The sequence below is a fragment of the Megascapheus bottae genome, chromosome X (assembly GCF_031878675.1).
Source record: "Megascapheus bottae isolate mThoBot1 chromosome X, mThoBot2.hap1, whole genome shotgun sequence".
In the NCBI taxonomy this organism is placed as follows: domain Eukaryota; kingdom Metazoa; phylum Chordata; class Mammalia; order Rodentia; family Geomyidae; genus Megascapheus; species Megascapheus bottae.
Genome location: NC_143547.1, coordinates 104,696,056 through 104,708,159, shown reverse-complemented (window position 1 = coordinate 104,708,159; position 12,104 = coordinate 104,696,056). Strand labels below are relative to the sequence as shown.

At 46.4% G+C, this 12,104-nt stretch overlaps 1 protein-coding gene across 2 annotated transcripts in view; it reads left to right on the top strand.

The window, feature by feature from the left end:
- The first annotated feature begins 302 nt into the window (after nucleotides 1–302).
- The window catches only part of Bcap31 (B cell receptor associated protein 31), a 35,141-nt gene continuing 23,339 nt past the window's right edge, over nucleotides 303–12,104 (top strand). Inside the window, exons 1-4 of one of the 2 annotated variants that reach the window (XM_090326952.1) lie at nucleotides 303–395; nucleotides 1,736–1,868; nucleotides 4,462–4,562; nucleotides 9,679–9,826. In XM_090326952.1, the coding sequence (XP_090183078.1) occupies nucleotides 1,777–1,868; nucleotides 4,462–4,562; nucleotides 9,679–9,826 (341 nt within the window). In that variant the 5' untranslated portion in view covers nucleotides 303–395; nucleotides 1,736–1,776. Of the gene's footprint in view, nucleotides 396–418; nucleotides 488–1,735; nucleotides 1,869–4,461; nucleotides 4,563–9,678; nucleotides 9,827–12,104 lie in introns of those variants that run through there. The other variant, XM_090326953.1, reaches the window with a different exon arrangement.

Here is a 12,104-nt window from a genome sequence, read left to right as displayed (position 1 = left end):
AGTCCGGGTAAAAGCGCCCCACCCTCATTCTCGCCTTACGGCTAGGCCCCGCCCCCTCCCGGGCCTTAGAGTCGAGGAATGATCGCGCAGATTCGAGAAGCGGTCCTCGCTTTTCCCGCCAAGGCTCCGCCTCGCCCCGCCCCTTGCGTGTTGGGAGGCACCAAAGAGTCTACGCTTCCTCTCAAGTCAGAAGCTGCAGGCCCTTGGGTAGGGGGCGGGGCGGGAAGTTGCCATGGGCTTAGCCGCTGGGGCTTAGGGAGGACTTGTGGGCGGGGCGCTGGCGACGCGCGGCAGGCGCTTCCGGTTTCCGGCGTTTGGGTAAGGGGCGGGACTAAGGCTGAGGGAAGCGAATTTGGTCGTTGTGGTGGGCGTGCGCGGCGGCCGTGAGAAAGTCGGTGAGCAGGGTCTGTGCGGCCTTTGGGCTTTTGGGCAGTCGAGGCTGTCTCATCCCCTCGATGAAGGAGGCTGGCCAGCAACCCGTACTAAGGTTCTGGGGAAAGTCGGGGCTCGGCCAACCTGAGGCAAATTCGGGCGGCGGCGTTTGGAGCCAAGGTCTCCGACCTGAGCGAAATTGGGGCGGCGGCCGATGGAGCCGCGTTCTGTGGATGTTGGGGCCGGTGGCTCCTGGGTGGAGCGGTGGGGTATAAGACTTGTGGAGGGTGTGGCTGGCTGCGGCACTGGGAGGTATCTCCTGGTTCCTCGTGGGCGTCATTTGGGCACGGTGGCATTGGGGCTCAGTATGGCTGCTGGGAGGGCTCCTCTGGCTTGGTTCTGAGGAGACTTGCTTGTTCTAGAACTCTCTGGAGGAGGCCTTGAGGTACTCGGCCCAGGCCTGTTTTTGCTCTTGGCCTCCCAACTCCTGTCCTCTAGGAGTCGTGCCTGTGGGCCTTCTCTGAGGTACTTTCTGGCCTCCCACCCGGTGGCTGCCACATGGAACGGTTGAAGACCTTTTTAAGCGCCAGAAAATGGCCCCGAAGGGACGCAGGGAGACTGCGGGGTTACTTTTCAGTGCGTGGGCTTGGCCTTCTGGTCACTGAGGGGGCGGGGCGAAGCGCGGCCTGGTGCCGCGTGAGGAGCGGAGCACTGAGCGCTGAGGAGCGTGTGGAGAGGGCGGTGGCCCTTCACCGACACCCTGCGGGCTTGGCAGAGACAGGCATTGACATACTATCCCAGAACACTGCTTGCCCAAGTATGGAGTAGAAAGAAAGCTAAAGAAACTTACTGCTTTTTGTATACTGTTCTGTTAAGACATACACATTCAAAATACACCTCTTGAGGCTGACAGCTGGGTAACACAGTTTGAAACCATTCTGTAGGAGAAAATGTGAGACTCTTATCTTCAATTTACCACAAAAAAGCCAGAAGTGGAGCTATACCTCAACTGGTAAAGCCCTAGCATTGAGTCAGGGGAAAAACAGAAAAAAAAAGAAATAAAACCCTCACGGACAGTACCCACACCCTGAGTCAAGCTCCTGAGCTACGGCATACGCATTAAACATGCTTGAAGGAGTCTCTTAGACGTCCCTAGTGAAAACAGTCTTCAACAAAGATGCACCAACACGTTCACATACATGCTGAGAATTGTAAAGTAACTGTTTCAGTAAAACAACTGGTCTTCAACAACATTGGCCAATAATGCTACCAGCATTTCAAAGGTTCCTAGGCTAGTGGGATCCTAGGTTAATAGTAGCTACCCCAGCTCTCATTGGTTTCTATTTCTTCTGTTCCTTGCTAGGAAACAAGCTCATATCTCCCTGCTGGAAACGTGGTGACAGGATGAGTTTGCAGTGGACTGCGGTTGCCACCTTCCTCTATGCAGAGGTCTTTGCTGTGTTGCTTCTCTGCATTCCTTTCATTTCTCCCAAAAGGTATGTCCTTTTGAGCAAGCAGGAAACCAAACTATGAGGGTTCATATCTATGCATAGTTGATGGATCCTGACATTGGGGCCAGATGGAAACAAGTAGAACCTGTCTAGGGTAGAAGGTTTGCAAGAGTATTTTTTTTCCAATCCTGGGATTGAGCTCAGTGCCTGAGCACTGTCCTTGGACTTTCTCAAGGCCAAAGCTCTACCACTTGAGCCTCAGCACCACTTCCAGCTTTTTTCTATGTATGTGGTACTGAGGAATTGAACCAGGGTCTTCGTGCATGCTAGGCAAGCACTCTAACACTAGGCCAAACTGCCGGCCCTGCAGGAGTATTTTTTTTGCCCTTCCTGGGACTTGAAATAAGTATCTAGGCACTCACTCTCTTTGGACTCTTTTTGCTCAAGGACAGCACTCTGCCACTTGAGCCACAGGACCACTTCAGGATTTTTCTGTGCATTGGTTCCAAGGGATCAAATCCAGGGTGTCATGCAAACTAGGTGAGCATTCCACCACTAGACCAATCTCCCAGCAGTATTTTTTTTTGCCAGTCCTGGGCTTGAGCTCAGGGCCTGAGCACGGTCCTTGGACTTTCTCAAGGCTAGACCTCTACCACTTGAGCCTCAGCACCACTTCTGGCTTTTTTCTATGTATGTGGTACCAAGGAATTGAACCCGGGTCTTCGTACATGCTAGGCAAGCATTCTGCCACTAGGCCAAAGTCCCGGCCTTGCTTTTTTTTTTTAAAAGAATAATTAGATTGGGGAGTGGAGAGGAGTTTTGCCGAGTGGTAAGAGTGCTTGCCTAGCATGCACAAAGACCTGGGTTCAATTCCTTGGTACCACAGAGAAAAAGCAGGAAGTGGTGCTGTGGCTCAAGTGCCAGAGGTCTAACCTTCAGAAAGCCCAAGGACAGTGCTCAGACCAATGTTCAATCCCCACTGACTGGCAAAAAAGAGTAATTAGTTTTTTTTTTTGTTTTTTGTTTTTTTGGTAGGTCATGGGGTTTGAACTCGGCCTGGGCGCTGTCTCTGAGCTCTTAAGCTCAAGGCTACTCCCATACTGTTCAGCCAAGCCCCACTTCCCATTTTCTAGACATTAATTAGAAATAGAAGTCTCAGGTCCTTTTGTGCCTGGGCTGGCTTTGAACCTTGATCCTCAGATCTCAGCCTCCTGAGTAGCTAGGATTATCAGTGTGAGCCACTGTGCTGGCTAGATTGGGCTCTTTAGCTCTGATTCTCACAGACTGTTGTGCCTGGTCTGGCTTTGAACCATGATCTTTAGATCTCAGCCTCCTGAATAGCTAGGATTACAGGCATGAGACACTGGCACCCTGCTCCTGTTGTTGGCTGCCAACTTGATTCACAGCTCCACTTATAGCCTTTTGGTTGTTGTTTGCTTATGTAGTACTGAGGAATCAAACCCAGAGATTCATGCATGCTAGGCAAACACTCTACCATTAAACTACATTCCTAGCCCCAGAAGGTTGTTCTTTAGAGTAACATCCTGAGTATTTATAGATGGAAACAATGGAAATTGGTGCCCATTTTACAGTAATACAAGGTGGTAGAGATCTAGACAAACCATTTTTGTCATGAAGAAAGACTAAGATTGCTGAGTAATGGTAGCTCATGCCTATAACCTTAGCTGCTCAGGAGTCTGAGATCTGAGGATCGTGGCTCAAGCGCATCCCAGGCATGAAAGTCTGTGAGACTCTTCCAGTTAACCACCAGAAAAACGGAGGTGGCACTGTGGGTCAAAGTGGTGCAGCATGAGCCTTGAGCTGAAGAGCTTAGGGACAGCATCTAGGCCCACAGTTCAAGCCCCACAACTGACCAAAAAATGATTAAGATTTGGCACTCTGCTGTAAGGGAAATGCAATGAAAAGTAAGTATCCTTCACTGGAAACTCAGTAGAGGCAGCCAGTGTTTTCAGATTTGCTCATTTGTGTACAGAAATATGTAGAGATCATCTTTTTTTATGTTTTTTTTTTGCCAGTCCTGGGCTTGAGCTCAGGGCCTGAGCACTGTCCTTGGACTTTCTCAAGGCTAGAGCTCTACCACTTGAGCCTCAGCACCACTTCTGGCTTTTTTCTATGTATGTGGTACCGAGGAATCGAACCCGGGTCTTCATGCATGCTAGGCAAGCACTTTAACCACTAGGCCAAACTCCCGGCCCCTTTTTTATGTTTTATACATTTATTTAACTTATTTTTTCAAGCAACCTAACTTTTTTTTTTGCCAGTCCTAGGCTTGAGCTCAGGGCCTGAGCACTGTCCTTGGATTTTCTCAAGGCTAGAGCTCTACTACTTGAGCCTCAGCACCACTTCCAGCTTTTTTCTATGTATGTGGTACAGAGGAATCGAACCCAGGCCTTCGTGCGTGCTAGGCAAACACTCAACCACTAGGCCAAACTGCCAGTCCCCTAGAGATCACCTTTTTATTAAGCACATCATAAGTGGAAAATTATAACCAGCTGAGGTTGACTTTGTATGGGCCCTCTGGCCACACTGAGTGTCAGTGTGGCTTTCTGTTCTGAGGGCCTAGTTCTAAGGTGTGCTTCCCTTTTCTTCAGCCTTTATGATTTTCATCTTTTCACAGATGGCAGAAGATTTTCAAGTCCCGCCTTGTGGAGTTAATAGTGACCTATGGCAACACCTTCTTTGTGGTTCTCATCGTCATCCTTGTGCTACTGGTTTTTGGTGAGAATTTAGGCCCTATGTTAAGTTCTCTGTTGTAAATTTTGTGCTACTTAGGATGTATGGAGAGCAGTTTTGGATTCTCAAGAGACAGAATAGTTAAATGCCCTGATTTTTTTTCTCTTGGAGAAGACATTCTATTCATCCATAAAGGATATACTGCTGACTATCAGCAGGGCTTTCACTTTAGAGGCACCTCATATTAATAGGTATGGGCCTTTATTCATCCTTTATTGTGACCATTTCATATTTCTAAGCCATTGTAGACTGAATTTGAGAAGCTAACTAACTGGTCCATGACTTTGGTATAAATAGTGCGGCTTACAAGTTATGTACATGGTACTCTAGTTTCTTCTCTTGCAGTCTACAACAGGCCTATTCTTTTTCATTTTTTCTGTTTCTCTTAAAAAGAAGAAAATAAGCTGGGTACTTGTGCCTTACGCCAAAATCCTAGCTATTCATAAGGCTGATATCTGAGGATCTAAGATCAAATCCAGACTGGGCAGAGAAGTCCCTGAGGCACTTAGCTCCAATTAACCACCAGAAAACCAGAAGTATCACTGTGGTTCAAAGTGGTAGAATGTTAGCCTTGATCAAAAGAGTGCCTAGGTCCTGAGTTCAAGCCCCTGACTGATCCCCCCCCCAAAAAAAAACAGGTGAAGGTGGCTTAACTAGTAGAGCACCAGCCTTGAGCACAAAAGGCTAACAAGTGTGAGGCCCTGAGTTCAAGTTCTATTACTGGCTTAAAACAAAACTGAGCATTGGGGCTGGGCGAGGTGGTTCATGCCTATAATCCTAACTAAGCAGGAGACTGGGATCTGAGGATTGTGGTTCAAAGCCAGCCCGGGCACTAAAGTCCATGAGACTCTTTATATCCAATTAACCACCAGAAAACTGGAAGTGGTGCTGTGGCTCAAGGGATAGTCGGTGGTAGATTTGAACTGAAGAGGTCAGGGACAGCGCCCAAGCCCAGAGTTCAAGTCCCATGACTGAAAAACAAAAACAAAACAGCAGTGGGGCTAAGAGTTTGGCCTAGTGGCAGAGTGCTTGCCTAACATGCACCAAGACCTGGATTCTATTCCGATACCACATACATAGAAAAAACCAGAAGTTGTGCTGTGACTCAAGTGGTAGAGCTCTACTCTTGAGAAAGCCCAAGGGTAGGGCTCAGGCCCTGAGTTCAAGCCCCACAACTGGGGGAAAAAAAGGTGGGCATTGGTGGCTTATGCCTATAATCTTAGCTATTCAGAAGACTGAGATATAAGAATTGAGTGAGGTTCAGAGCCAGCCTGAGCAGGACAGTCTGAGATACTCATCTCCAATTAACCACCAAAAAACCAGAAGTGGAGGTATAGCTCAAGTGATAGAGTGCTAGCTTGGAGCAAAAAAGCAAGTGAAAGCCGGACGCAGTGGTTCACTCCTGTAATCCTAGCTTCTCAGGAGCATGAGGATCATTGTTCAAAACCACCCTAGGCACAAAAGTCCATGAGACTCTTATCTCCAATTAACAACCACCAGAAAACCAGAAGTGGGGCTGTGGCTCAAGGGGTAAGGTGATAACTTTGAGCTGAAGACCTCAGGGACAGAGCTCGAGCCCAGAGTTAAAGCCCCACAAGACCGAAAGAAAAAAAAAGCCAAGTAAGAGCATGAGACCCTTAGCTTAAGCTCCAGTGCTCACCTCTCTTGTACACACTCATGGAAATGTCCTTATGCACATGTATGCACAGACATGAGTATAATAAAGTAGGTAATATGGGACTGGGAATAAGGCTTAGTAGTAGAATGCTTGCCTAGCATACGTGAAGCCCTAGGTTCGATTCCTCAGTACCACATTCACAGAAAAAGCCAAAAGTGGTGCTGTGGCTCAAGTGGTAGAGTGCTAGCCTTGAGCCCAGAGAGGCTCAGGAATAGAGCCTAGGCCCTGAGTTCAAGCCCAACTACTGGCAAAAAAAAATAGAAAATAAATAAAAGTAGGTGATGTGACTGATGGTGACTTTGGATCAGGTGGTCACATTTATCATATACCCTGCTGGGGGTGATTATGTTACCATATTTAACTATTCTGATTTTCTGCTGTATTTGAATTTGTATTTTTTTGCCATTACTGGGCCTGAACACTGTCCTTGGGCTTTCTGAAGGCTAGAGCTCTACCTCTTGAGCCACAGCACCACTTTTGGCTTTTTCTATGTATGTGGTCCAAGGAATCAAACCCTGCTCTTCATGCATGCTAGGTAAGCATTCCTACCAATAAGCCAAACTCCTGACCCCGTGAATTTGTATTTTTTATTTTGGTAGTACTGGCCTTTGAACTGTAGGTCTTGCACTGTAGGTGCTCATTACTTGAGCCAAGGCCCCATCCCTTTTTGCTTTTGCTTTTGTTTTGTTTTAGTCCTAAACCTTGAATAGAGAGCTTAGGCACTGTCTTTGATCTTTTGGAGCCACAGCTGTACTTCTGGCTTTCTTTTTTGGTGATTAGTTGGAGATAGTCTCAAGGCCTTTCCTGCCTACTCTGGCTTTGAACCTCAGATCTTAGCCTCCTGAGTAGCTAGGATTACAGGCCTTAGCCACTGACATTTGGCTGCTTTGTTGTTTCAAAATAAAGTCTCATTTGTGCCCAGGCTTGCCTGGACTGTGATCTTTCTTTTTTTTTTTTTTGGCCAGTCTTAGGGCTTGGACTCAGAGCCTGGGCACTGTCCTTGGGCTTTCTCAATGCTAGTCCTCTACCACTTGAGCCACAGCACTACTTCCAGGTTTTCTGTGTATGTGGTAACCAAGGAATTGAACTCATTGCTTTGTGCATGCTGGGCAAGCATTCTACTAGTAGGTCATGCTCCAGGCCCTGGACTGTGATCGTCTATTCTTCCTGTGGTATGAGATGCTGTAGTTAGCTTTTTTTTTTTAATTAGTTGAAGGAGGAGGGGATAGTACAAAATTTTTGTCCATAGAATTGTTAGGATTGCAGGTGCTAGCCACAGTTCCCAGCTGTGTTTGAACTGTATGCGTGTAATGGGGCTTAAAATCAGGGCCTGAGCACTACCACTTAGCTTTTTTTTGGTGCCTGTTCTGAGACTTGAATTCAAGGCCTTAGGTGCTGTCCCCAGGCTTTGTGCTCAATGCTAGTGCTATACTTTCTGAGCCACAGTGTGAACTCAAGCTTTTTTTTTTGTTTGTTTTGTTTGTTTGTTTGTTTGCAGGGACCTGCAATTTTTTTTTGCCAGTCCTGGGCTTGAGCTCAGGGCTTGAGCACTGTCCTTGGACTTTCTCAAGGCTAGCACTCTACCACTTGAGCCTCAGTACCACTTCCGGCTCTTTGCTATGTATGTGGGGTACCGAGGAATAGAACCCGGGTCTTCTTGCATGCTAGGCAAGTACTCTACCACTAGGCCAAACTCCTGGCCCCCTCAAGCTTTTTTTTTTGCCAATCTTGGGGCTTGAACTCAGGGCTTAGGCACTGTCCTTGGGCTTTCTTGAGGCTATCGATATACCACCTAAGCCACAGCACCACTTCCAGCTTTTTCTGTATATATGGTTACTGAGGAATCGAATGCGTAGCTTCATGTATGCTAGGCAAGCACACTACCACTAGACCATACTCCAGGCCCTCATTTCAAGCATTTTTGGGTCATGGAGCTTGAACTTAGCCTGGGCACTGTCCTTGAGCACTTCAGTTCAAAGCTGCCACCCTACCCTTGAGCCAAGCCCCACTTCCTGTTTTCTTTTTTTTTTTTTTTTTTGGCCAGTCCTGGGCTTGAGCTCAGGGCCTGAGCACTGTCCTTGGATTTTCTCAAGGCTAGAGCTCTACCACTTGAGCCTCAGCACCACTTCCAGCTTTTTTCTATGTATGTGGTACCGAGGAATCGAACCCGGGTCTTCATGCATGCTAGGCAAGCACTTTAACCACTAGGCCAAACTCCCGGCCCCCACTTCCTGTTTTCTATTGGTTAATTGGAGGTGAGTTTGAGGGGGGGTCCTTTTGTGCCCGGGCTGGCTTTGAACCTTGATCCTCAGATCTCAGCCTTCTGAATAGCTAGGATTACAGGTGTGAGCCACCACGCCTGGCTTCATTTCAAGTTTTTTGTGGTCAGTTCACTGAGTTTTCGGCCTAGGCAGGCTTTGAGCTGCAATCCTAGGATTTCAACCTCCTTTTTTTGGTTGGGGGGCACAAGGGGTGCGTGGGGAGCTTGAACACTGTCCTTGGGCTTTCTGAAAGCTAGAGCTCTACCACTTGAGCCACCGCACCGCTTCTAGCTTTTTTCTATGTATATAGTACCTAGAAATCAAATCTGGGTCTTCATGCATGCTAGGCAAGCACTCTACCACTAGGCCAAACTCCTGGCCACTCGTGTGTAGCTAGGATTACAGTCAAAACCACTAATGTCTGACCAGATTTTTTTTAAATTTTCTGTTTGAACTTTAAATGAGCCTGAATGTGTGTGTATGCGCACGCGTGCTGGTGGTAGGTCTTGAACTCAAGTCCTTGGATTATCCTTCAGCTTTTCTGCTCAAGACTAGTACCCTAATATTTGAGCCACTGCTCTCCTTCTGGCTTTTGGGGGGTTGAGGGACAAGAGTATTTTAGATTTTTCTGCTCAGACTGGCTTTGAACTGTATTCCTTAGTGTCTCATCCTCCTGATTACAGGGATGAGCTGCTCACACCCGGCTACGAAGTCCTTTTTTAATCAGATTTTTAAAGCATAAAATAGCAGAAATCTTGACTACCAGGTAGCTCATGCCTCCTGAACGGCCTAGAAATATTCTTCAAACAGGACCCCTGTTGTATCAGTAGAGTAACTAGTGGCCTGATTTGAGAAGAAACAGCAAACTTGAATTAAAGGTACCATGAAAAAGGGCAGTAGTTCCCATGGCCAGCTATATGTCAGCCTTGGCTAACATCTTGAAGTATAGAGTAAGCTTGTGGTCTTATGAGAGGGATTAATGTGCGAAAAGATAAAGGGGAAGATCTGATGGCTGGAGCTTTTTGATAGTCTCCTACAAATTGTGTGTACAATTAATTATATAGGAAAATGAATTTGAAGTTAGTGAGGCTCAAATATTTAATGCTATTTGTTTCATTTACCCAAGAGACAGCTAACTATCCTGATCTCTGTTCTTCCATAGATGCTGGACGTGAGATTCGGAAGTATGATGACGTGACTGAGAAGGTGAACTTGCAGAACAATCCTGGGGCCATGGAACACTTCCACATGAAGCTCTTTCGTGCTCAGAGAAATCTCTACATTGCTGGCTTTTCATTACTGCTGTCCTTGTGAGTAGAGATGGGCCAGGACTGTTGAGTGAACCCTCTATTCAGAATATGGAGCTGTTTGGGCTTGGCTTCCTAATATGGCTTCTACTCTTTCTCAGATTATGGCCAGGACTTAAAGGCCCTCTTTGTATTTGGGGAGCTATACAGTTGCCCTCCTGAGGCAGCATGGAGTGTGGGAGAAATCTGACTGAATCCCAGAAACCCCCATCTTAACCACATTCATAGGACAAATAAGTTAACATCCTGTACTTTGTTTTCATGTAGATTGAAGTAAATGCAAAGCCTATTAGTCCTTAGGGAGGAGTCCGGAGGACTAGGGACCTTTGTATATGAGTTACTGATCTGAATAGAGTGGGAAGAAGTGATAATGGGTTGAGACTAACCTGTCCCCAGGGGGGCTTACCTGCTATGAGCATGTTATATTCCATTTGCGTTATTACCGTAAGACTTAGTAAGTTATAAACAATAGACATTTATTTTTCTTTTGGATGATTGTAGGTCAAATGTAAAGATGCCAGCAAGTTTGATATCTAATGAGGGCTGCTATAACTTCTAATGTTACCTTGTTGCAGCATCCTCTAGGGGAGTGGAACAGTATCATGATATGACAGAATAACATAAAAATACCTAAATTAGCTTCTACGACTTTCATACAGCACAAACCTAACTATGAGGACATAGCCCTCAACTTCTACACACTTCCCAATAGGTTTTACCCTTTTTATTTTTTGCCAGCTCTGGACCTTGAACTCAGGGCCTGGGCACTGACCTTGGGCTTTCTCAAGGCTAGAGCTCTACCACTTGAGCTATAGCACCACTTCTGGGGGTTTTTTTGTTGTTGTTTTGTTTTTTTGTTTTTTGCCAGTCCTGGGCCATGAACTCAGGGCCTGAGCACTGTCCTTGGACTTCCTCAAGGCTAGAGCTCTACCACTTGAGCCTCAGCACCATTTCTGCCTTTTTTCTGTATATGTGGTACCAAGGAATTGAACCTGGGTCCTCGTGCATGCTAGGCAAGCACTCTACCACTAGGCTAAACTCCAGGCCCTTCTGGATTTTTTTCTATGTTTATGGTACTGAGGAATGGAACCCGGGTCTTTGAGCATGCTAGGTGAGCACTCTACCATTAGGCCAAACTCCTGGCCCAGCTTTACCGTTTAATATCTACAGTGGGTGTTAAATTTCAACCTAAGGATTTTCAGGGCTATTCAGTTGATAGTACCAAGTGAATATGTGGATTCTCAGCCTGGAATTGCAGGTGGCAATTTTCTACCTGGCTTTATGCCTTTGTAGACTCAAGATTCAGTGCTGAAGGGATTATTGCTCTCTAATTACTTGGTATGTCCTGTTGTACTAGGCTTTAGAATAACTGTCTTGTCCAGGTTTTAGCTTTTTAGGAAGTAGCCTTAGTAATTCATGTGTTCTTGGACTCTGGGTACAAATTGGAGAAGGCAAAGCAAACTTTTTTTTTGACCATTCCTGGGGCTTGAACTGAGTACCTGGGAACTGTCCTTTAGCTTTCTCAAGGTTAGAGCTCTACCGCTTGAGCCATAGCACCTCTTATAGTTTTTTTCTGTGTATGTTGTACTGATGTAGAATCCAGGACTTCGTGCATGCTAAGCAAACACTCTACCACTCCTTGCTCCCACTCTAGATTTATAGTAGACTTTGTTTTAGTTTTAGTGCTTTATTTACTTATTTGTTGGTACTGGAGCTTGACCTGAGTCAAGCTTGGCTTCAGTGCTCTCCTTTAGTTTGCCACTGAATGCTGGCGCTCTGCAACTTGAGTCACAGCTCTCCTTCTAGCTCTTCGGTGGTTAACTCTGAGTCTCATGAGCTTTCGTGTCCAGGCTGGCTTTGCATAGTGATCCTCCATCCTTGTGAGGTAGCTAGGATTATAGGTGTCAGCCACAAGTGCCTAGAATGACTTCGTGTTTTTTTTTTAATCGATAGTGGGGCTTGTACTCTGAGCTTTGACTCTATCCCTGAGCTCTTCAGCTCAAGGCTAGTGCTCTACCTGTTGAGCCACAGCACCACTTTGGTCTGACGGTTAATTGGAGATAAGAGTACACACACACACACACACACTTGTTATTAGGGTGTTGTACAGAGGGGTTACAATTGCATAAGTCAAATAACTGAATAGAATTTTGTTTTTTTGGACAGCATCACCCCTTCCCTCACTTCCCCCCAGTTCCCTTCTGTCCCTGCTTGCAAGTTGTTTCATTTCTTCCTTCCTCTCTCTCCTTCCATCCGTCCTTCCATCCTGCCTGCCTTCCTT